This window comes from Heteronotia binoei, chromosome 21 (assembly GCF_032191835.1).
Source record: "Heteronotia binoei isolate CCM8104 ecotype False Entrance Well chromosome 21, APGP_CSIRO_Hbin_v1, whole genome shotgun sequence".
Lineage (NCBI taxonomy): Eukaryota > Metazoa > Chordata > Lepidosauria > Squamata > Gekkonidae > Heteronotia > Heteronotia binoei.
The window spans coordinates 77993655-78020170 of NC_083243.1; the positions used below are offsets into that span (position 1 = coordinate 77993655).

General features: G+C 41.1%; 1 protein-coding gene across 1 annotated transcript in view; it reads left to right on the forward strand.

Annotated features, from left to right (window-relative positions):
• Positions 1-26516, forward strand: part of KNL1 (kinetochore scaffold 1) — a 66839-nt gene that overhangs the window by 8889 nt on the left and 31434 nt on the right. Inside the window, exons 5-12 of the mRNA XM_060261347.1 lie at positions 4354-4415; positions 10243-10289; positions 10421-10460; positions 16018-16055; positions 16496-16548; positions 17473-22563; positions 24116-24257; positions 26382-26449. Of these exons, the coding sequence (XP_060117330.1) occupies positions 4354-4415; positions 10243-10289; positions 10421-10460; positions 16018-16055; positions 16496-16548; positions 17473-22563; positions 24116-24257; positions 26382-26449 (5541 nt within the window). The remainder of the gene's footprint in view (positions 1-4353; positions 4416-10242; positions 10290-10420; positions 10461-16017; positions 16056-16495; positions 16549-17472; positions 22564-24115; positions 24258-26381; positions 26450-26516) is intronic.

The following is a 26516-nucleotide window of genomic DNA, read 5'->3' on the forward strand; positions in this document are numbered from 1 at the left end:
CTGTTTCTATGAATTCTATTATGCTCAATTTCCACTAGATCCAATCAAAATTGTTAAAGCTGTTTTAATTCTTATCTCTTCCAAGTATGGTTGATTGTTTTGCTCCTTCAGGCACAGGTTGATCTAACTGTTCATTAACTCAGTTTCCAACAAATTTGATTTACATGCCACATTACATATCTGTGTAACTGGAAATACTCTACATTAGGGATGGGCACGAACTGGGGGAAATGGTGGTTCTTTTTGTTTCATGCTTTGTTTGGTTTCTGACCTGGTTTGTGATTGTTTGGTTCGGGAGGCATTAAAGTCATCAGGAGTCTTCAGCAGGCTCTTCTCCACCTGCCCTCCAAGTTTGGTGAAGATTGGATTTGGAATGTCCAAGTTATAACTCCTCCAAATTAGGTGCCTCCAGGAAAGTTCAGCTTAAGCTTTCACTGACAACTCATTGGGCTGCAGAATGTGAACTCTGTGATTGGCTCCTAGAACTGACAATCAAGCTATTGAGGAAGACTCAGCATGGGTTCTATAAGGGAAGATCTGGTCTCACTAATCTGTTACAGTTCTTTGAGGGGGGGAACAAACATGTGGACAAGGGAGACCTAATAGATGTTGTTTACCTTGATTTCCAGAAAGCTTTTGATAAAGTTCCTCATCAAAGGCTCCTAAGTAAGCTCAATAGTCATGGGGTAAAAGGATAAGTCCTCTTGTGGATCAAAAACTGGCTAATTAGTAATAGGAAATAGAGAGTGAGTATAAATGGGCAATTTTCTCAGTGGAGGGTGTTAAGCAGTGGGGTACCTCAGGGCTCAGTATTGGGTCTGATGCTTTTTAGCTTGTTCATTAATGATTTGGAATTGAGAGTAAGCAATGAAGTGGCTAAGTTTGCAGATGACACTAAATTATTCAGCATGCGGCAAACCGATTGTGAGGTACTCCAAAGGGATCTGTTAAGGCTGGCTGAGTGGGCGTCAACTTGGCAAATGAAGTTCAAGGTGGCCAAGTGCAAAGTAATGCATATTGAGGCCAAAAATTCTAACTATAAATACATGTTGATGGGGTCTGAGCTGTTGGAGACGAACCAAGAGAGAGATCTTGGAGTCATGGTAGATAACTCACAGAAAATGTTGAAACAGTGCGCAACTGCAATAAAAAAGGCCAATGCTATGCTGGGGATTATTTGGAAGGGAACTGAAAACAAATCGGCCAGTATCATAAATCCCTTGTATAAATTGATGGTGTAGCCTCATTTGGAGTACCATGTTCAATTCTGGTCACCACACCTCAAAAAATATATAGCTTTGGAAAAGTACAGAAAAGGGCAACTAGAATAATTAAAGAAGGGGTGTTGAACTCATTTGTTATGAGGACGGGATCTGATATAAACGAGACCTTGTTGAGCCAGGCCATGTCAGGTTGGGCTGGGCCATGTCGAGCCAGGCCATGTATATACCTATTTAAGATTAGGTAGCAGAGATATAAACTTTATAAAGGACACAGACAAACACAATTAACTGTTTTTGTAAGAAAAAATCTCTTAAAACATGCTTAAAATGTTAGCACTTGTTGGTATTAAAGGTGCTTTCTTTGTATCTCTCCCATGGAATCCAGGGAACTGAGTAAAGGAAGCTCTGTCTCTTTCCTTCCTTCCCCAGGAGACCAGGAGGGGGAAGGAAGAGAGGCTTGGCTCAGTAGCTCTGCTGTGTGATTGAAAGAGCCTAGCAAAGCAAGCTATCCCTCCCCCCTCTTCCTTCCCAAGGGAGGCACCTCAGCCAAGAAAATAGAGACTTTGTAGCTCCTGTGTGATTGGGCAAGCCTGGCAAAGCAACCTGTGATGCAGAAGGAAGCAAGAGAGAGGGAGAAGGAAGCAAATGACAACCAGGTGCTCCGGGGCCTGATAGGAGCCCTCCAGGGGCCTGATTCAGCCCTCGGACCGCATGTTTGACACCCGTGGATAAAAGGGTTGGAACACTTTCCCTATGAAAAAAGGTTAAAGTGCTTGGGGCTCTTTGGCTTGGAGAAACGTTGACTGATGGGTGACATGTTAGAGGTTTACAAGGTTATATATGGGATAGAGAAGGTAAAGAAAAGTACCTACTTTTCTCCCTTTCTCACAATACAAGAACTTGTGGGCACTTAAAGAAATTGCTGAGCAGTCGGGTTAGAACAGATAAAAGGAAGTACTTCTTCACTCAAAGGGAGATTAACACATGGAATTCACTGCCACAGGAGGTGATGGCAGCTACAAGCATAGACAGCTTCAAGCACAGAGGTCCATCAGTGACTATTAGCTACAAGGAATAGATGGAATTCTCTGTCTGGGGTATGTGATGCTCTTTATTCTTGGTGCTTGGGGGCAGCAGTGGGAGGGCTTTCAGTGTCTTGGCCCCACTGGTGGGCCTTCTCATGGCACCTGGGTTTTTTTGGCCACTGTGTGACACAGAGTGTTGCACTGGATGGGCCACTGGCCTGATCCAGCATGGCTTCTCTTACGTTCTTATGCTATGGACAACTGCTTTGGGTATTTCTAGGGCTCCTGGAAGTCCACCCCCAGCATTGCCTAGCAATTCACTGAATCAGCACCAGGCTGTCTGGGCAAATGAACTGCAAAGACAAAACAGATGGAGCACCATGGTCTGAAGAGGTTCAAAACAATCCATGAATTGGACCAATTTGTGCACAAATTGTGATTCATGGTTTGGTCCATGCCTAGTCTATGTAATCTATAAGCCTGCAAGACTAAATGGGTTAGTTAGCTTCAAAAGAAGAGTTTCAGTCCTAGTTTTTGTCCTCCTCAGCTGCTTATCTGCACATATTTGTGTAGAGAAACGGATGGTAGTATATAGTGGGAAGAGAAGGTGAGCCAAACTAAGGAGCCTTTTTGGTAGGTATGGGAGGAACCCCCATGCATGTTATGGTGATCTCATCCTCCTCCCATCTCACACACAGGTTTTTCCCTTCTTCTTTCTTGCTAAGCAGCCCCACTATCTATTTTCTTCCTATTGTTTTTTTTAAAATGGCTGTCCTTTATATACAGACCAGGGATCAGTCCTCTTTATAGAATCTATTTCCCTTTTTCAGCTTGAACGAGGACAAAATATATTTTTTATTTCTTTATGGCTGTCCCATTATCTCTCTTTCTCTATATGTGTGTGTGTGTGTGGCTTTCTTTGTAGCAGGAGCTCCTTTGCATATTAAAGTAAAGTAAAATTTTATTTGTATCCCTCCCTCCCCGCCTAGGCAGGCTCATTAGGCCACACACCCCTGATGTAGCCAATCCTCCAAGAGTTTACAGGGCTCTTCTTAGAGGGCCTACTGTAAGCTCTTGGAGGATTGGCTACATCAGAGGTGTGTGGCCTAATATTACAAAGGAGTTCCTGTTATACATATATATACACATATATGATGCTGGCACAGCCCAAGTTGCTGAGGACAGGGCCAAAATCACCTTCTTATATTCTGCTTTTGAAATGCCACAAAAGAGGCTTTAGAAAGTTTAAAATAAGCAAAATATTTTTATTTAACTTGCAGAAGAAAAGATCAGGTGGAATCAGGTGTAGGATATATGATGTGAGCAGATTTAAATAACTGAGGTAACTTTGTATTCACGCAAATGTCGGATTATTTGTTGCCAACAAGTAAATTTTTCTGTTATTCACCAAGGTCTTTAAAACATTGAGAAGAGAGACTTTCTTTTCTGTTTCTACTTGAACACTCAAGCATAAACACAAAAAGTTCAACCAGGTTTTCAAAATCCTTTATACACAGACCTGGGATCTCTCCTCTTTTCTGGAAGCTATTTTCCTTCTGGGTAGGGATCACTTCTCTTTACTAGAAGCTATTTCCCTTTTTTGGCTTGAATGAGGATCCTCCTTGATCCATTTACTCCCTTAGTATCGTCCCCTTGATCCCCTCATTCTCTTAGCCTCTTTCAGTGCTTAACCGTCTCTTCAACTGTTAGTTCCCAACTGTCATTCCTTAACTGATTCTCTCAGAATTTCCTTTGAACAGCCTGTTACTCAAGGGTTTTCTGACTCTGTTAGTCATATAGTCCATTACCCATATCTACACAACATGCATGTAGTGTGCTATTATAACTTTTCCTGGCTAGTGCTTAATTAACTTTTTCTGGCTAGTGCTTAATTAAGCTAGTGCTTAATTTGTGAGTTTCCTGCATTGTGCAGGGGGTTGGACTAGATGACCCTGAAGATCCCTTCCAACTCTATGATTCTATTCTATGAAGAAGACTTGATGATGATGAGTAGTATACATAATACTGTTTATTTTTATGTTTTATATATGCTTATATAAAAGAGAATTTGTTGTCTATGGGTGATTTCTGTGTTGTATGTTCAGGGTGGCAATGCTGAGAAACGTCAGAGAAACTCCCGGCGTGTCAGTTTTGCAGATACAATAAGGTGAGCTTGATTTTTCAAATGTGCATCTATAAATGCTAATTTGTACAGGATTCTTTGGGCAAAAAGTTACCAACCTTAGAAGTTTGTTTTAAATACATTCAAATATTATGAGTACATATATTGAGCTTCAGAATTCTTCAGTACCCAATGAATTGTGTTCCAGTGTGTCACAGTTGGTTGTGGTAACATTCTCTATTCAACTAAGCAGTTGCTGGTTATGGTTTCTGTTTCTTTTTTTCCACCTGGGGCAGAGAAAGGTGTTCCTATGCTGAGTCTAAACACACAGTTTGAATTATTTACCAGCCAGCTTAATTGATCTTTAACCCTTATATGAAGTGCCAGTTGTAGATTTGGATTGTTCAAAGTCATGTTTTGTCAGAGGCCAGATCTAGGAAGAACACTGTAATACAATGACCTATGAAGTATAAATGTAGGGGAGAGAGAGACCTCAATTTGTTGCTTTTGTTGATCTTTTGTCCACCTTGTGTGCTTTTGCTGACCTTTTGTCAACTATAGGTGCTTGGGGAAGTGTCTGCATGATAACACTGAAAAATATTTAAGGTGTAGTTTTGTAAACTACAGCAATCCTGTGCAAAATTACCTGAGAGTGAATCACAGTAAGCAGTGGAGTTGGAATCCATAATAAACAATATATAAGTTTGAGTCACTAGCTAGTGTTTAAAATGATCAACAGTATTCTAGGTACCAGGGTTGTCTATATTCTCCTTTGTTAAATTCTGATATTGAATACTGTTGGATTGTAACTCATCAATGGTGACATATTTTTCCCTTGCAAGAGGCTTCTTGCATCAGATAAGCCTCTTATTTCAGATGAAGGCTCCTTACACTTGAGGATGCACCATCATTACTTTAGTCAATTCCTACTTTTCCTCAGTCTTCTCTTGTGAGAATAAAGGTGCTCAACCTGGCAAAAACAGAGCACATGATGAGGAAAGGGAGTTGCAGCCTATGATCAGCATAGGGGTCTTTAAATGAAATGAAGTCCTTGGGACCAGATGAACTGCACCCAAGAGTACCAAATGAACTCGTGGATGTAATTTCTGAGCCTCTGGCCATTATTTTTGTGAATTCTTGGAGAACAGGTGAGGTGTCAGAAGATTGGAGGTGGACAAATGTTGTCCCCATCTTCAAGATGGGAAAAAAGGAGGATCCGGGTTACTACTGACCCATCAGCTTGATGTCTATACCTGGAAAAGTAGAACAAATCATCAGTCAGTCCTGGAACGTTTAGTAAGGATGGCTGTGATTACTAAGAGCCAGCATGGGTTTCTCAAGAACAAGTCATGTCAGACTAACCTGATCTCCTTTTTTGATAAAGTCACTACTTTGCTGGATCAAGGGAATGCTGTAGACATAGTTTTATCTTGATTTCAGTAAAGCTTTTGAAAAGGTTCCACATACTGTTCTTGTTGACAAGTTGGTAAAATGTGGTTTGGATCCCATTGCTGTTATGTGGATCTGTAACTGGTTGACAGATCACACACAAAGAGTACTTGTGAATGGTTCCTCATCCTCTTGGAAAGGAGTGACAAGTGGAATGCCTGAAGAATCTGTCCTGGGACTGTTTTGTTCAACACCTTTATACATCACTTGGATGAAGGAATCGAGGGAGTGCTTTTTAAATTTGCAAATGACACTCAATTGTAAGGGATCACAAATGCAGTAGAAGACAGAGTCAGGCTACAGGATGATCTTGATAGGATGGAAAACTGGGCTAAACCCAATAAAATTAATTTTAACAGGGATAAATGTAAAGTTCTGCATTTAGGTAGGAAAAATCCAATTCAACATTATAGAATGGGGGAGACTTGTCATGGCAGTAGTATGTGGTAAGAAAGATTCCTTTAAGCACTGGAAAGCTAGTCTAAGTGAGGTTAATAAAAGTGAACATGGGCTGTGGCAAATAAAATGCAAGTCTGTGATTAGGCAGGCAAAAAGAGACTATGAGGAGCATATTGCAAAAAACATAAAGACCAATAATAAAAATTACTTCAAATACATTAGAAGCAGGAAACCAGCCAGGAAAGCAGTGGGGCCTTTAGATGACCAAGGGTAAAAGGATTACTGAAGGATGATAGGGAAATGGCTGAGAAGCTGAATGCATTCTTTGCCTTCGTCTTCACTGTAGAAGATGAGTAGTTAGCCCACTCCAGAACCGCTGATTTTGGGAGGGGTGTTGAAAGACCTGAGTCAGATTGAAGTGTCGAGAGAGAGGAGGTCCTACGACTGATAGACAATTTAAAAACTGATAGTCACCAGGCCCGGATGGCGTACATCCAAGAGTTCTGAAAAAACTCAAAGGTGAAATTGTGGAACTCCTGACAACAATAATCTTTCATTAAAATCTACTTCCCTTCCTGAGGACTGGAAGGTAGCTATTGTCACCTCCATATTTTAAAAGGGTTTCAGAGGAGATCTGGGAAATTACAGGCCAGTCAGTCTGACTTCAATACCAGGAAAGTTAGTGGAGACTATTATTAAAGAGAGAATGAATAGGCACATTGATGAACAAAAGTTATTGAGGAAGACTCAGCATGGGTTCTGTAAGGGAAGATCTTGTCTCACTAACCTGTTAGAGTTCTTTGAGGGGGTGAACAAACGTGTGGACAAAGGGGACCCAATAGATGTTGTTTACCTTGACTTCCAGAAAGCTTTTGATAAAGTTCCTCGTCAAAGGCTCCTTAGTAAGCTCGAGAGTCATAGGGTAAAAGGACAAGTCCTCTTGTAGATCAAAAACTGGCTAATTAATAGGAAACAGAGTGAGTATAAATGGAAAATTTTCTTAGTGGAAGGTGGTGAGCAGTGGGATGCCACAGGGCTCAGTACTGGGTCCGATGCTTTTTAACTTGTTCATTAATGGTTTGGAGTTGGGAGTAAGCAGTGAAGTGGCTAATTTTGCGGATGACACTAAATTGTTCAGGGTGGTGAGAACCAGAGAATATTGTGAGGCACTCCAAAGGGCTCTGTGGAGGCTGGTGAGTGGGTATCAACATGGCAAATTATTCAGCATGGCCAAGTGCAAGGTAATGCACATTGGAGCCAGAAATCCTAACTATAAATACAAGTTGATGTGGTGTGAACTGTTGGAGACTGATCAAGAGAGAGATCTTGGGGTCATGGTAGATAACTCATTGAAATATCGAGACAGTGTGTCTGCAAAAAAAAAAAAAAGTCCAAAGCTTCTGCTGGGATTATTAGGAAGGGAATTGAAAACAAATCAGCCAGTATTATAATGCCCCTGTATAAATCGATGGTGTGGCCTCATTTGGAGTAGTGTACAATTCTGGTCACTGCACCTCAAAAAAGATATTAGCTTGGGAAAAGTGCAGAAAAGGGCAACTAGAATAATTAAAGGACTGGAACACATTCCCTATGAAGAAAGGTTAAAACACTTGGGACTCTTTAGCTTGGAGAAACGTCGACTGAGGGGTGACATGATAGAGGTTTACAAGATTATGCTTGGGTTAGAGAAAGTAGAAAAATAAGTACTTTTCTCCCTTTCTTACAATACAAGAACTCGTGGGCACTCAATGAAATTGCTGAGCAGTCGGGTTAGAATGAATAAAGGAAGTACTTCTTCACCCAAAGGGTGATTAACACATGGAATTCACTGCCACAGGAGGCTATAAGCATAGCCAGCTTCAAGAGGGGACTGGATAAAGATTTGGAGCAGAGGCCCATCAGTGGCTATTAGCCGCAGCATATTGCTGGAACTCTCTGTTTGGGGCAAGTGATGCTCAGTATTCTTGGTGGTTGGGAGGGGCAACAGGGTGAGGGCTTCTGGTGTCCTGACCCCACTGATGGACCTTCTGATGGCACCTGGTGTTTTTTTTGGGGGGGGGTGGGCACTGTGTGACAGAGTGTTGGATTGGATGGGCCATTGGCCTGATCCAACATGGCTTCTCTTATGTTCTTATTTTCTCATGTGTGTGAAAAGGATCTAGGGGTCTTAATGTACCATACACTGAACATGAGTCAGTAGTGTGATGCAGTGGCTAAAAAGGCAAATGCAATTCTGGGCTCTGTCAACAGAAGTATAGTGTCCAAATCATGCAAAGTGATGTTATTGTTTTACTCTGCTCTGGTTAGATCTCACCTAGAGTATTGTGTTTAGTTTTGGGCACCACAATTTAAGAAGGATATAGAGTAGGGCAATGAAGATGGTGACTCCTATGAGGATATGTTGAAGGGGCTTGGTATGTTAGCCTGGAGAGCAGATGACTGAGAGGTGATAAGATCAGCATCTTCAAGTACTTGAAGGCCTGTCATATAGAGGATGATGCAGAGTTGTTTTCTGTTGCTGTAGAAGGTTGAACCAGAACAACAGGTTGAAATTAAGAGCTTCCAGCTAAACATTTGGAAGAACTTCCTGACAGAGTGGTTGCTCAGCGGAACAGGCTTCCTCAGGAGGTGGTGGCCTCTCCTGCTTTGGAGGTTTTTAAATAAAGGCTAGGTGGCCATTTGACAGCAATGCTGATTCTGTGAACTTAGGCAGATCATGAGGAGGGCAGGGGGAGGGACTTGTAATTTTAACTGCATCGTTCAGGGGATTGGACTAGATAACCCTGGAGGTACTTTTCAACTCTATGATTCTAGGTACAGTGGTAGGATAGAACCCAGTATAACAGCTAAATGAAGTGGATATTGGTTTGAGTCCACTGGTGTTTTTATTGTGGATGGAAGGCTTTCTGTTCATGGAGTGTTAGTTTTCTCTCCCTCACATCATAGCCCCCAATGCACCCCAAACTATGTTCCTGGAACAACATTTGAAGAGGAGTTCTAGGGTGCAGTGTATGTGCAGTGTGTAAGAAATTCACATTCTGCAGGCACCCATAGAAGACCCCATGTGGATACAAGTTATTTTCAACCACCTCGGCTAGACAAGTGTCTTTTGTTACATATGCCAAGGGTCCCCAACCTTTTTGAGCCTGTGGGCAACTTTCGAATTCTGACACAGTGCAGTGGGTATAGTCACAAAATGGTTGCCATACTACTTACACAAAATAGGTGTTGCTACTTACATTCAGTCTCATAATGAAGATCCAGAAACCTTCTTGGGCAAAACTACACTTGGTGGGCATCATGGCATCCATGGCAGCCTTGACATATGCTGATGATACTGCCATATTGTTGTTTCCATGCAGGACTGATCCTTGGTGAAAAGGAATTTTTGTTAAATTAAGAGAAATATCGTTGCATCCAGCACACTTCCAAACCTCATAAGTGTTCTTATGACTTGATGGTGCCATCACCCTAGGTCTCAAAATGGCACTTGTAAATTCTTGCCCACTAGCATCATATTTAAATCAACCAATGCTTTCATTTCAGTGAATATAAAGACATACGCTTGTTCCTAAGGAATTGTTTTTGTGGCTCCTTTGAAGACTGCCAAAATTGCAATTTTTGAAAGAATCTCTATTGTAAAGACACTGGCTTTGTTGGAAATATGATAGAAATGCTTAACTAATGTGACTTTTCTTTTATGTTTTCAATATTGTATTTAATGTAATATAGTAAAACAATATAATATTGAATTTAATGTAATAAACACTATAGTGTAATGATACCGTACAATTAAAAATTAAACCCAGGATCTGCAGTCTTCAAATGCAGGATGTTATGACTGAGAAATCTGGCTTCTTAATATTCTTCCTTTTGTAATTGGTGGGGTACTAGGTGACTTGCATGGTGCTGTTTAAATACTGGCCAATGACAGGATGAAATCTTTTGATGGTAGAGGGTTTGTGTGTTTGTGTATTCATAAACATTTTCCCCCAAGCTATTAAAACTGTTTGTGGGTTTTTAGGGTTTTTCCAACAGATCTTCAAACAAGTGCGGAGTCAGATCATTTAGGTGAGAACTTCTGTTTATTGTTGAATTTAGTTGACCAGGAATAATAAAAAAAGCCTTTTTGGATGCAGTGTTGTAATAAATGCATGCCATGATACTGATGCTTTTCACAGTGTTTGGTTTTCTAATTTTAGAGGAAACAGTAGAGCCAAGGCATCAGGAACCACTTAATCAGTAAGTTTTGAATAAATTCCCTGACTGAACATATATTCTAGTTTAAAATGGTCCCAACTTGATCTTAACCTAAATGATGTTAGCACCAGTATTGATTAATGCTGTGTTCTCCACACTTCATTGTTTCACCCACCAAGGTTTAGTTAAGAACATAAGAACATAAGAGAAGCCATGTTGGATCAGGCCAACGGCCCATCAAGTCCAACACTCTGTGTCACACAGTGGCAAAAAATGTTATATACACACATACACTGTGGCTAATAGCCACTGATGGACCTGTGCTCCATACACTGTGGCTAATAGCCACTGATGGACCTGTGCTCCATATTTTTATCTAAACCCCTCTTGAAGGTGGCTATACTTGTGGCCGCCACCACCTCCTGTGGCAGTGAATTCCACATGTTAATCACCCTTTGGGTGAAGAAGTACTTCCTTTTATCCGTCTTAACCTGTCTGCTCAGCAATTTCATCGAATGCCCACGAGTTCTTGTATTGTGAGAAAGGGAGAAAAGTACTTCTTTCTCTACTTTCTCCATTCCATGCATTATCTTGTAAACCTCTTATCATGTCACCCCGCAGTCGACGTTTCTCCAAGCTAAAGAGTCCCAAGCGTTTCAACCTTTCTTCATAGGGAAAGTGCTCCAGCCCTTTAATCATTCTAGTTGCCCTTCTCTGCACCTTCTCTAAAGCTATAATATCCTTTTTGAGGTGCGGCGACCAGAACTGCACACAGTACTCCAAATGAGACCGCACCATCGATTTATACAGGGGCATTATGATACTGGCTGATTTGTTTTCAATTCCCTTCCTAATAATTCCCAGCATGGCATTGGCCTTTTTTATTGCAAACGCACACTGTCTTGACACTTTCAGTGAGTTATCTATCATGACCCCAAGATCTCTCTCTTGATCAGTCTCTGCCAGTTCACACCCCATCAACTTGTATTTGTAGCTGGGATTCTTAGCCCCAATGTGCATTACTTTGCACTTGGCCACATTGAACCGCATCTGCCACGTTGACGCCCACTCACCCAGCCTCAACAGATCCCTTTGGAGTTCCTCACAATCCTCTCTGGTTCTCACCACCCTGAACAATTTAGTGTCATCCGCAAACTTGGCCACTTCACTGCTCACTCCGAACTCTAAATCATTTATGAACAAGTTAAAAAGCATGGGACCCAGTACCGAGCCCTGCGGCACCCCACTGCTTACCGTCCTCCACTGCGAAGACTGCCCATTTATACTCACTCTCTGCTTCCTATTACTCAGCCAGTTTTTGATCCACAAGAGGACCTGTCCTTTTACTCCATGATTCTCAAGCTTTCTAAGGAGCCTTTGATGAGGAACTTTATCAAAAGCTTTCTGGAAGTCAAGGTAAACAACATCTATCGGGTCTCCTTTGTCCACATGTTTGTTCACCCCCTCAAAGAAATGCAACAGGTTAGTGAGGCAAGATCTTCCCTTGCAGAACCCATGCTGAGTCTTCCTCAATAACCCGTGTTCATCAATGTGCCTACTCATTCTGTCCTTGATAATGGTTTCTACCAACTTTCCCGGTATTGAAGTCAGACTGACTGGCCTGTAGTTTCCCGGATCTCCTCTGGAACCTTTTTTAAAGATGGGGGTGACATTTGCTACCTTCCAGTCCTCAGGAACGGAGGCAGATTTCAATGAAAGATTACAGATTTTTGTTAGAAGATCCACAAGTTCAACTTTGAGTTCCTTCAGAACTCTCGGATGTATGCCATCCGGACCCGGTGACTTATTAGTTTTTAATTTGTCTATCAGTTGTAGGACCTCCTCATTTGTCACCTCAATCTGACTCAGGTCTTTCAACACCCCTTCCAAAATTAGTGGTTCTGGGGCGGGCAAAAAGTTCTCGTCTTCTACAGTGAAGACGGAGGCAAAAAATTCATTTAGCTTCTCAGCCATTTCCCTATCCTCCTTCAGTAATCCTTTTACCCCATGGTCATCCAAGGGCCCCACTGCCTCCCTGGCTGGTTTCCTACTTCTAATATATTTGAAGAAAGTTTTATTGTTGGTCTTTATGTTTTTTGCAATATGCTCCTCATAGTCCCTTTTTGCCTGCCTGATCACAGTCTTGCATTTGATTTGCCACAGCCTGTGTTCCCTTTTACTAATCTCACTTGGACTGGTTTTCCACCGCTTAAAGGAGTCCTTCTTACCTTTTACAGCTTCCATTACTTTGTTTGTTAACCACGCAGGCCTTTTCTTATGCCTGTTTGTGCCTTTCCTAACTTGTGGTATGTATTTTATCTGAGCTTCTAGGATTATAGTTTTAAATAGCGTCCAAGCTTTCTCAAGGGTTTTGACCGTATGTACCTTTCCTTTCAGTTTCTTCCTCACATGCCTCCTCATCTCAGTGTATTTACCCCTTTTAAAGTTAAACGTGGTTGTGGTGGTCTTTTTGGACAACTCCCTATTTATACAAACGGTGAAATCAATAACATTATGGTCACTGCTCCCAAGCGGCGCAATCACTTTTACATCTCTCACCAAGTCTTGGGCATTACTTAGGACCAAATCCAGGATCGCCCCACCCCTGGTAGGTTCTGAGACCATCTGCTCCATAGCACAGTCATTGAGAGCATCAAGAAACTCAATCTCTTTCTCTCGACCAGAACACATATTGACCCAATCAATCTGTGGGTAGTTAAAATCACCTATTACAACACAGTTTTTATGTTTAGCCGCTATCTTTAAGCCTTCCATCATATTATAATCGTCCTCTCTCTTTTGATTTGGTGGGCGATAACAAACTCCCATAGTTAAATTTCCTTTTGGGTCTTCTATTTCAACCCAAAGCATTTCTAAAAGTGAATCTAATTCTCTGATCTCAGCCTTACTGGACCGTATATCCTCTCTGACATACAGAGCCACCCCACCTCCAACCCTTCCCTCCCTATCCTTCCGATATAGCTTATATCCAGGAATCACCGTGTCCCACTGATTCTCCTCATTCCACCAAGTTTCTGAAATTCCCACAATGTCTATGTTTTCTCCCAGCACTAAACATTCCAATTCACCAATTTTACTTTGAACACTTCTAGCATTTGCATACAAACATCTATAATTTCCCAGGCGAGCTAGGCCCACCACCTTCCTCCTGCCGCCTCGAGACACTGGCAGACAGTCCATATTGTTTGTCACCTTCACAGTGGACAACTCCGGTCCGTTACCCGGTAGAAAAATAGCAGCTAACCCTTCATCTCTTTGAGACGAGTCCTCCCGAACCAGAGACATTTCATCTCCTGTCGGCTTTCCCCCAAGATTTAGTTTAAAAACTGCTCTGCCACCTTTTTGATTTTAAGCGCCAGCAGCCTGGTTCCATCCGGGGACAAGTGGAGACCGTCTCTTTTGTACAGCTCCCGCTTGTTCCAGAAAGCATCCCAGTGCCTAACAAACTTAAACCCTTCCTCCTTACACCATCGTCTCATCCACACATTGAGACTTCTAATTTGTGCCTGTCTCTCCTGCCCTGCACGTGGAACAGGTAGCACTTCCGAGAAGGCTACCTTGGAGGTCCTGGCCTTAAGTCTCCCGCCTAGCAGCCTAAATTTTTCCTCCAGGACCTCACGACTGCATTTCCCCACATCGTTGGTGCCAACATGCACGACGACCACAGGCTCCTCCCCAGCACTGTCTATCAGTCTATCTACTACACGCGTAATGTCCGCTACCTTCGCACCAGGCAGGCAAGTCACCATACGGTCAGTACGCGGTTTCGCCACCCGGCTGTCTACTTGCCTAATGATCGAATCACCAACTACCAATACCCCCCCTCTCCCCCTGCTCAGGGATGGTTCCTTGGCGCGAAAGGATTCCCGCTCACCAACCGAAGAAGAGGTCCCTTCTGAGGGCGCATTCCCCTTATCCTCAGCACGGTGCCCTGTTCCCTCTCGACCCTCACGCTCTCTGGCAGCAACGGGGCTGCTACGTTCAGAGCGGGGCTCATCTAATACGCCCCCGAGAGTCTTCCCCAAGTGCCTAACTGACCGTCTCTGCTTCTCCAGGGCAGTCACCTCGGCCTCAAGGGTACGAACTTGTTCCCTGAGGACCAGGAGCTCCTTGCATCGAGCACACACCCAAGACTTCTGTCCTTTGGGCAGATAGTCATACATGTGACACTCAGTGCAAAACACTGGAAAGCCCCCAACCCCCTGCTGGCATTCTATCTTCATTGTATATATATATATATATTAAAATATACAGTCCTCTTTAAATGCTGTTTAAGTGGCTCCCCTTCTGGCGGGTCAACTTACCTAAACTTACCTTATTGGGAACTTACCTTATTTGGAGAACAAGGAAGCCAGGGATCTGGGTTCCTGCTCCTTAGAGAGCCCCTAGCCGAAGAGCCACAGGCCAAGAGCCCTTTAGCTCTCGCCCTTCGGCTCGCGCCTTTGGCAAGGCGCAGCTTAAAATGCAAAGAGGTGGAGCAGGGCACTCCTCAGCAATCACTCTCAATCAGCAGCAATCACTCTCAATCTCTTTCACCCTTAAGGCAGTCAACCAAACAAAGAGCAGTCAACCAAACAAATAGCAGTTCCCCAGCTATCACACCTTAGAATTTTAGGCAGCCCCACAAACCTTAGAATGTAGTCCTTCAAAACTCAGAAATTCTCAGCAATTTCTCCAGCTGTCTCAGCTATCAGAGCTGCTCTGCTCTGCTCCTCCCAGACCTCTGTGAGATGTGCTCAGCCTTTGGCAAGGCGCAGCTTAAAATGCAAAGAGGTGGAGCAGGGCACTCCTCAGCAATCACTCTCAATCAGCAGCAATCACTCTCAATCTCTTTCACCCTTAAGGCAGTCAACCAAACAAAGAGCAGTCAACCAAACAAAGAGCAGTTCCCCAGCTATCACACCTTAGAATTTTAGGCAGCCCCACAAACCTTAGAATGTAGTCCTTCAAAACTCAGAAATTCTCAGCAATTTCTCCAGCTGTCTCAGCTATCAGAGCTGCTCTGCTCCTCCCAGACCTCTGTGAGATGTGCTCAGCCTTTGGCAAGGCGCAGCTTAAAATGCTGTTCTGGCATAGTCTCAGATAGTAATCGGTAGCAGCTTCTGACAGCAGGTAATTCTGTTGTATCTCTGTGCTCCAGTCACAGCCAGTGCAGAGATATAGTGGAATTAAACCCCAGCTGAGTGAAGGAAAGCCTAGAGCAGTAAATCATGTAGAGATGCTATGGGCAGCCTCATCTGGCATTTGAGTATTTCAAAGCTTCCACAGCCTTTAACTATTTATTCCTCATTATGTTCTAGAATGTCCCCAAATATAGTTCAGGAATTATTAGACCTAGAGTATAGGAAGGTTAATTACAAACTTTTAGAGTTGGTAGGGAAATTGCTGCTTGCTTCAGCAGGTATTTAATTTCACTCTAATATTTGCAAAGTTGTTATTCTAAAAAGTAGCCCTTCAGCTATGAAGATTTTAGGTTACACAGGAGTAGGTCCAGTTTAGTTTTCTATTAAAACTCACTTTTGCTCCTGAAGTGATCTTTGAAATAAATTGCAAAAATTGTGTGTATGTTTTTTTTAAGAAAAGAAAAACCAGAGACTGTCCAGTGTGAGATCACTGGTAAGTATAGAGATGAGTTCTTTTTAAGCTGTGTTTGAACAATCTTTGAAAAATATTAAGTAATTTCTAAGTAATTAGACTTTGTTCTAAAACATTCTACCTAAAAATGATTATTGCTGCAAGTAACATGTATTTTACTGTACTGATGCCAGTGAATCCTCTGGTCTTGATTAGCACAGATCATGTGGTGGCATGGAATGTTCAGTTGCTCAGGAAACAAAAACATTTCAGTCACATTAAGGAAAATTGTCATTTTGCCTGAAATATAATCCTTAACACAGGAAGGCAAAGGACTAGCAAGAGATCACCCAATGTTTCCTCTAAGCTATGTTGTCTTGTGAGCAGAAATTCTACTTCGTGAGCCAAAAGATCTACTAGTTTTAAAGTTGTGAGCAGGCATAGACTGGAAATCAACCTTTTCCTTATCTTTTTCTTAAAAGGAATGAACACTTTACTTCATGCCCCAATCCAGACACCATTGCAAGAAATAGAGGTAAACATACAGAACTTTCTTACACTCAAAGAATATTTTAAACAGGCATAAACACAAGGATATACAAGCAAGGGGGAAATTATTCCTCCTCCACCCCCTCTTGCGTTCATTTTACTCTCCACTGGCATTTTCTCGGTTCTCATTCACTTTGCTTCTCCTTTTATTCTGGAAGTACTGAAGCCTTCTTGTGTGTGCCTTGTCACTTATTAGCCCACTTCTGTCCTGAATTCTGCAAAATTGCCTCTCAGTGGATCAGGTCATGTTGACATTCCTCCTGAAATCATACTTCTAGTCACAGCTCCTCATTCTTACCTTCAAGGCCCTCCATAACCTTGCCTATCATAGGATATGTTCATGCCTGTGTATTTTCATCCCTACAACTCAAGCACTCCCAGATATTTGAAGGGCTCCTGCTCCATTCGCCCCACCTGCCCTCCCCCCTTCCTGCTGCTGTCCCTTATGCTTAGAACAAGAGTGCCCTCTTGGAGCATATGATGCCATCCATCTCTCTTTCACTTTAAACTCCATCTCTTTCATTAAGCCTTTGGTATAACCACTTAATCATCATTCTTCTACTGAAACTAAGCCTAAATATTTAGACTGAATTATATATATTTTATTCCTATTTACCTTCCCTGACATTTTTCTCCTGTGAGAAATGTTAGATTAAAAGCTCCTCCCAGCAGGAATCTGTATCTTTTGGTCTATAAAGTGCCATTCTTTGGTCGAGATACCACTAGACCAGTATTACTAGGCCTAATTTTCTGGATTTTATAAGTTTTCATTTAGATGTGTGTATGTTTTTTAAAAGGCCAAAAGGGAAAACTGACTGCGTAGCTCCTGTGTTTGTGAAACCCTAGTTAAATGTAACTTGCAATGTAATATTTAGAAATGACAGTAATCATTAATGTTGTTTTATTACAGTGCTACGATGTAAACTCTGGTCAGGAATGGAACAAAATGAACAGAACACTTCTCTTTTCAGAAGAAAATGAAATGGATATGACAGCTGGTCACACTGTAATGATTACACATGATGTTGGGATCTATGAAGAAACTAACAAGCCCAAGAAAATAGATTTCAAATCATTTTCGGCTGAGTTAAAACTGAATAAGAAAAATTCGGAAATGAATGAGAGCAGTTTCCTTGGTGACCCTATGAAAGGGAATGAGACTTGTCTACTTCAACAGAAGACAAATGTTGGTAGCACAGAAAAAATTAAATTTGATGACTTTTTGAAAAGCTTGAAATCAACTAAACCCTTTACCACACCTGCAGCTGAAGTATCTTTTTTGCCTTCAGAAGTCCCAGAAAGAAAACAGTGCTCTTTGGAAGTAAATGCATCTTTCGACTTGCAAGGGAAAAGCAACCTCATGAACATCTTTGGGGGACTTGATAATAAAACAGCTGTTACACAGTACAGCTTATCCAATGAGACCATTGCGCCTCCTACGTGTCATGCTTCAGAGCAAACAGGACATAGGATGGTTACTCTGCATTGTGGAGATGAAAACATGGGCATGAATATTGTCAGTACAGAGAGAGTTTTGCCAGCTGGACCTGGCTCACTTAATGTAGCAAAACAACATCAGAACTTTGAAAGTGATTGCTCAGTTTCTTATGATAGCTACAGATCAAAGCCTAGTCATCCCCCTGGTATTCAGCAGCACCCAGCTATGTGTATTAATAAAACAACTGTAAACAGTGGGGAAGTAGGTGTTTCCAAAAAACATGGCATCAAGTTGATAAGTAGAGATGACTCACTGCCCTCTAATCAAGGAATATCTGTTACCCCAAAATTTTTTGGAGCAATGCCAGTTCTTGATGGTAGTAAAAATATTGTTTCTTCTAGCACTTGTTCAGATATGGAAGTTACTAGAAATTGCACAGGTTTAATTTGTGATGCTAATTCTAAGGAAATTAGCAAACTTGTCCATAGAACTTGTGAAAACAAGAGCAAGATTGTCTCTAGGCTAATTGGAAGAACTGTTTTTGGAGACAGTAATATGGACACCATAGAGAATCAAGCTTCTACAAATGCTAATATGAATGGTATTCCTCATTCCATCCCCTACAATGAAATGACTGCCTCAAAGCGAGAGGCTATTTATGGAAATAAGGAGCTGCAAAATTTAAGTATAAAACCTGTTTCTTGGACATCTTCCCATCTTGAGAGGAAAGAAGACGCTCGGCTTGTGACAAGTGACAAGTCAGCAGTCTTCTCTGCAAAAGACACAGATTTAAGTAGAAATTATGTTGCCAAGACTGAAGCAAAGCAAGGAGAAAGTCAATTTCTTCTGTCTGGTGACAAAGCAGCCTTTACTGAACTGAGTGGTACAACAGCTGTAAACTATACAACTAATAGAAAAAGTTCCTGTTCAAACAATAGAATGCCTGCAGTTCCTGCAGACAAAACTGTTATGTTTTCAATCAGTGAAGACATGGAATTAACTAAACCCATAACATACCCAATAGATAAATCTCTGAAAACTGCTGGATTTTACAAGAAGCCACAGGAAGAAACAAGACCTAGTAACCATAATATAATTGGACCCGCTACTAACAAGACAGTTGTATTTTCCCTTGAAGACAATGAAATGGAGATTACCAGGAGCTGTACAGTGGCAGTAAACCATAACTTTATGCAGCATTGTGAGAAAGATTCTCAAGTGTTGCCCTTACAGACTGTTGATAAGACTGTTGTTTATGCATCACATAATGACATGGACATAACTAAACCAAACACATGCATAATAGACCAGTCTCTAGAAAATGGAGGTGCCCAGGCAGTGCACAAACTTGATTACAAAGCTGATGGAAGACCTCCCACTGGATCAACCAGAGACAAGACTATTGTATTTTCTCTTAGTGATGAGAATGAAATGGAAATTACCAGGAGCCATACAGTGGCATTAAACTATGGTGATGCCCCTCGAGGTGCCAACATCCCCATTACAATGTATGTACCTCCAAATAAAACTGTAATGTTTACATTTAGTGAGGATATGGAGATAACTAGGCCTGTTGCAGGGGCAATAGATACATCTCTGAAACGTGTAACTGGTTCTCTTGCTGTACCACAGCAAGGTACAGGAAACGAAAAGAAAAGGATAATGGGAACAGCTAGCGACAAGACAGTTGTATTTTCCTGTGGTGAAGACAATGAAATGGATATTACCAGGAGCTGTACAGTGGCACTAAACCATAATTTTATGCATCATTATGAGACAGACCCCCAAGTATTGCCCTTAAAACCTGTTGATCAGAGTATTTATGCATCACATAATGGCATGGACAGGAGTAAGCCAATTTCATGCATAACAGATCAGTCACTGGAGAATGCTAGTGCCCAAGTTGTGTACAAATCAGGAAATGAGGCTGATGGAAAAACTCCCATTGGATCAACTAAAGACAGGACTGTTGAATTCTCTCTTATTGAAGACAATGAAAGGGAAATTACCAGGAGTCATACACTGAAAGTTAATCATGATACTATCCAACAAATGGGGGGAGCTCCTCAAGCACCCTCCCCATTTCCTGCAGAGAGATCCTACGTATTGGTACATAACAGTAACATGGCAGTAAATAAATCTACAAGTTTTATTCCTGAAGACAAGAGAATGATGCTTAGTCACTACAATGACACAGAAATAACTAAACCCATAAAACATGTAACAGATTCATTCAAGAAAAACAAAGAAAAAGAAACTGATAAAATAATCCTACCAGAATTTGTTGAGGAAGAGACAGTTAAATTTTTCCTACATGAAAACAATGAGATGGAGATTACTAAGAGCTTTACAGTTGCAGTAAACCATGATATCAAAAAAACAGAGATAGCATCCCAAGAACTGTCCCTGATTCCTTCAGAGAAAACCAAGATTTCTGGACATAATAGTTACATGGCCACAAGCGTTGTCCCTACAGATAAAGCTTTGATGTGGATGCATAGGAATGACATGGGAATAACGGAACCCTTAACAGATACATCATGGGAAAATACCAATTCCAAACATTTGCCACAGAAGGGAGAGGAAACTAAGAAGGCAATGCTATCTGGGCCAGTTAATAGCAATGCTATTGCTGTTAAGGTGCTTGATGATGAAATAGATATTACTAAATGCCACACAGTCGAAGTGAACCATGATATTTTTTCTCAGTCTGAAAGAAGACCTCCAGTGCAGTTTTATCAGAATAGTATGGGCATTACAGGATCTTATAATGATATGAAAAATATGCATGCAAATATAATGAAACTGGGAAAGGAATCTAAATGGGAAGTGTCCTCAAACCAAACATTGGCATTAGCTACTGTTGATAATATGGACAGTGCTAAAAGGCATCCAATGCTGATGAATAACAAAACAACTCAGGATCATCAATCAGTTAGCAAATCTGGGCTCCTAATTCCTCTCAATAAAAATAGTGTGTTCACATGTTATCAGTATGGCAAAGAAATCAATAAGTTGCCTCCTAATGCTACTGCTGATCAGAGCTTGGAAAAGAAACAGGAGCTAAATAAAAACACAAAACAGGAATTGGGTAACATGTCATTATTTACCAGTCATGGAATAACACAAGATATAGACATCACTAGAAACCACACAGTTAATATTTATGGTCCCGATTGTTGTGTACCAAATCCTGAAAAACAGATACTGCACTTGGTCACAAAATCAAGAGAAAATACCATTGCATTTTCAGATGGTGAGGCCATGGAGGTAACTAGAAACCACACAACTGGAATTGAGTTTATGAATACAAATAATTGTAATAATGAACTAAGCTCTTGTTCCCAGACTGAATTTGGCTCTGAATTTCCTCCTTTGGTTGTCCCAAATGAAAAGGAATTGGACATTGCTAAAACTGACAAACATATGCCTGAAAAGTCAATTTCATCCTCTAATATGGAGCTGTCTATATCTGTAAATAAGGCCAATACACAGAATTCGTCGAGAATCCAAGACAACCAGCTAGAATCCCATATCTGTAGAATTAATAATCTTGCAGCAGTTGCTGCAAATTATGTGCATGGTTGTGAAGAAAATGAATGCACGTTGCCAGTTGAAATGCTAGATCAAAATCCAGAGTTATGCGGTGAAACTGCTCTTAATGTGAACACAGAGAGAATGTGCATGTTACTTACTGAACATGAGACTTCAAAAGATTATCCAGGAAAATTATTTCTATCAAGACATGAAGGTAGCCCTGTTAGAGTTCCAGGAGGTCTGCCAGTTGCTGACACAGCAACTAACATAGACTTGGGCCATGCTACAAAAGATTGGCAAACTAATTTGGATCTTCCCATCAAAAACGTCTGCTCAGAAGAAGATCCAGTCCTTTTGTTTAGACCACCTAGTATTGTTAATGATCGTTCAATGCTAATGAACCCTGGGAAGAAGCCAGAGTTTGGCTTAATATCTCAAAATGATAGGCCCAGACTTGGAGAAAAGCTACTAAAGCAGAAAGATTTTTTGGAGTTAACAGGAGGTATCAGAATAGAATCCAGTAACTCTGTTGTTTCCAATGAATTGAAAAATAAGCCTTTTACAGAGGGTGATCCTTTTAGTGTACCCTTCAGTACTATGCAGAAGGATAGCTGTCAAATAAAAAAGTTACCCTTGGGTATCTTTCCACCTAAACTGCCAAACAAACGAAAATTCATCATTTCTAATGCAGATGGCGGTGGTGGAAAAAGAAAACTTCAAGATTCAGAAAAATCTCTGCTCATTAAGAAATCCTCAGATAAAATCACACAACATTTGAGTCCATCACACTATATAAGTGAAGAATTACTTCCTCAATGTGTAGAGGAAATGGATTCCAGTGAGCTTCTAAATTGCGAACTTCGGGAGAAGGTTTGTGATGTGGTGGATAAAAAAATCACTGATAAAGGGCATCTAAAAGAAACTAATAGCCAGAAAAGAGTTTGGAATCAAGAGGGAGAAGAGTTTCAGAAAGAAAAGAAGCTCAAAGCTGATGAGGGCTGGACTGATACCACAGAACTGAAGCAAGTAGGTGTATTGATTTTTTAATCAGTATAAAGTATAATACAGTATACAGTATAGCCCCCTTGGGGATACAGCAGGACATTTTTTTTCAAATGTGAGCACTCTGTCCTCTGGTAGCTTGCTATGCAGATAATGACTTGGGGAATAAGAAGCCAAATGGAACTAATATATGCTGTAGTTTAATGGGAGTTTGATGGTGTGGTCAGAGCATAGTGTTTAGCATGATGATGTTGTTAGAGCTTGGTTCTGAAAGGTCCTGCAATACGCAGTTCCAGCTCTGTTATATCTGTTGGCAAAGGTGGTGCAATGTCATGGGCTGTGCGGGAATCAGGACTCAGTCACAGGTATGGTGGTGATGTGTTTGCAGCTCTGTGTAAAACCACGGCCACTCTTGCCAAGTCTATAAAATCAGCTTCCCAGCCATATAGGGAAGTGAACTAATTTCAAAAGCTTGGATCCACTAGAGCATTTCTGCTTGCAGAATGCATTTTCTTTCTTGTTGTAGCCCATAAGGCTCCTGAAAGCTGCACTGGAAGTGAAAAAGTCATGCTCCTTGGGGGGGGGGGATTACTATCTGTGGGAACTCTTAACAGATCCAAGCCATAGCTAACAATTAGTTTTATTCTAAAGCAAGCTGATATGGTGTAGTGGCTACAAACTTACTTGGTGTTCTTAAGCTAGTACCTCCCCCCCACAGTCCCACAGGAATAATATCCAGTCACTGTACTGGACTACTGTAAGAGTGCTGAATACAATTAAATACATTATACCTGTTAGTCCACCAGGCTCACATATAAAGTATTTGTTATTTTAAAACTTTTCTATCTCCTTGCCTTACTTGGATATCCCAGGCAAGTCCCATTTTAGAAGCCAAGCAGGGAGACTCTGGCAAGTACTTGGATGGGAGACCTCCTTGGAATACCAGCAGTCAGGAGGACAGGGGCAGGCTTTATTCAGTCATCTCTCTGAATATCCTCCAGGTCTCCAGTAGGGGTCAGTCACCAGAGGTCCATGTATTTTAAGAAAACCCATTTCTACTTCCCCTTTCAACAATAGTTGTTGGGGCTACTTAAGTAATAAATGAACATAGCTTCAAGTCTGCTCATGGCCTTATTCTGGGAATCTACAAGAAACACAGCATATGCAATTGAGCCTTGATTCCCCCACAGGTTTTACATTGATTGCTATTGTATATTATATACTTAATTTTTTTTCACAAGTGATCTAGTAAAATCACTCTTGAAGGAATACACTGATAAACAGATTTTATTTTTAGTGTTTCTTCTAATGAATGTAGTTTAATTCTGTAACATGAGGAACTTTGCAGATCAGTTGATGACATTTTAGATTGACCAGTGGAACTTGAAGGTTTGCTGTACTTGGAAAACTTCTGTAGTAAAAGCAGCCTAGGGAAAAAACTTCTTGCAATTACCTCATTTGTGATCATACTGTCTTGCATAATCTAAAAATTGGTTCTTATGATGACCCACAGGCAAATGATACTTCAAATTATTTCTTATCCCACTGACATGTATTGAATTATTATTGTTTTCAGCCATTTTCCAGCATTATAGTACCTAATGAAGAAAGTCTTGAAGGCAAAAACACCCAAGATACGATGGCTTCAAATATGGAAAGGACACACAGCAGTAATGGAAGCTCCTTGGATTCAATTAAGGCCGATCCAGATTTCAGTAGTAAGAATTCTTTCTAAACTGATTAATTTAACTTCAGCTAATCCAATAGGTAAAGCAACTCTACTGTGTTCTGTGTAAGACATACATGTATGCGAATGAGGTAGGACAATGCAAATGAGACACAAAGATCTCCATACTAGTAGTCTCTCGTGCCTTCTCTCTGATCAGTCCCTTCAATGTTATAAAGGCATTATGGGAAAATAATTAGTTTGAAGATTGGAGTGACCTATCGACCTCAAGATAGTTTTTCCCCTCCTGTCTCAAGCCTTGCTACAAATTTTCCCATGATCTCTCTAGCTGTTTTAACAACAACAACAAAATGCAGGCATCAATTGTCAGGCTCCAGACTTCTGGAGTAGACCAGAGGAAATGGATGGGAAAATGAGAACCTGGAGAAATGAGTTGCTGGAGTCTTGAAAAAGCATATAAGTCCTTGCACTGGGAGAGAGGCTATTCAGTCCCCAAGACTGGGTTGCAGTGAGGTAGCTAGTGGAAGGAGCTGATGCCTCAGGACAAGGTGTATTGACCTAAAGAGGATCAGGTATTGAAGTAGAGTGAGGTCATGTTAGGGAACTTTTCCCAGCATCATTTGGCATAGAGGCTTTCATGCCTCCTTTATTCCACCAATCTGGGTACACTGATTGGTGGTTGTTACTGAAATACACTCTGTGAGGGGTCTGCAGCAGTTCACATGTGTGCTGGGATGAACAAGTGGAAGATTTTACACCAATTCTGAGTCTGCTGTTGTACTGATTGTCTGTTCTCAGACTCAACACAAGGTGCTGGTTCTTACTTCTTAAAACACTTTATTTCCCGATGCTATCATACCTTAGGGGCTGTCTCTTCCTATATTAACCCAAGTGCTGGGGACATTCTGCCTCTTAGTAACATTTGCTTACTGGAGTATCTCTGAAGGTGACAGGCACAGCTTGTACCCATTCCTGTGCTTTATCTGCACTATACTCAGTTTTGTTTCCGTTCTTCTGTTTCCGTTCTTTCTGCTTTTACAAGAGATTGCAAGGTGGTGACGTTTCAGAGGACTGCCTGTTAATGGTGTCTAGAGTCAATTTTGTGGTAATTTTGTCTATTGATTATGTGGATTGTGTATTTTAATCTATTTTAGTTTTAGTCTGACGTTTGGTTTTTATTAGCCACCTTGGCCCTGTCTAGTGTGTGAAAAAATGCAGGTTAGAAATTTTAAAAATGAAAGAAATAAACGATGATGAATATAATATTACTTCTGGCTAGCACACTTCATCTACTACAGCAGTTTAGTCCCATCAATCCCAAGAAGCCCGATGGGAGCATAGACATTCCCCTATTTGGCCTCAGAAAATAGTAGCTGAAGAGCAACTGTTTCAGATATGATAGTTCAGTTTTACTGGATGATCTCAGACGCTAATATTTTGATATAGTAATTTCTGTATATTCATTATACTTGTTACAGCTATTGCTTCGTTCCATTCATTATACCTTTGTAATTTTGGGGCCTCCTTAGTGCAGGATGAGGGAGATCTGCTTGGAGGGTGACTTTCCTCACTGTAAAGTGATCTCAGCAGGGCTTGATCTAAATTTGCAGGGATCTCTTACCTTTCTGAGCCTATGGGTACCTTTGGAATTCTTAGGGTGGTGGGTGCAACCACAACATGGCTGTTGTAGGAGGTGGAACCAACCACAAAATGTCAGGGAATGAGGTTTCAGGCATATGGTCTATTTAACCGGATGCCTTTTAAAATGAACACATTGTTTAAAAATATATTCTTGAGTACAAACAGCTTACTCATTCACACAGTGGAGACCCTTTTGCTGTAATGGCAGATGGTGCTGAGGCAATACTTTAAAATTATCTGCACGGCCAGTCAGAAGCCTCATCTGGCTCCTCCCATGCTCTACAAACACTTGATAGGCACCAGGAAAGGTTCCAGTGAGCACTGTGTTGTCTAAGGAAGGATGAGAATTTTAAGTTGAAAACAAAATCTTATTAGTTCTAATTATTTTGGTTCTTTACTTAGTGTGTGTGTATGTGCACACACAGTTTTATATTATATTATATTTCAGTGGGTATTCTATATATATTTAAGAGTAGGACCCACTTTCTTAATCGTGCCTCTTTTTCTTTTCTAGTTCAGCGAAATGCTGAAATAGAGGCTGAACTTCTTATGGGCAGTACTTGTGAACAAAATTTGCAGGAGGTACGTAAGCAATTTAATAATCCTTAATTTCCTTCTCTAGCAGGAACTGTATTAATGGATTTTGTTG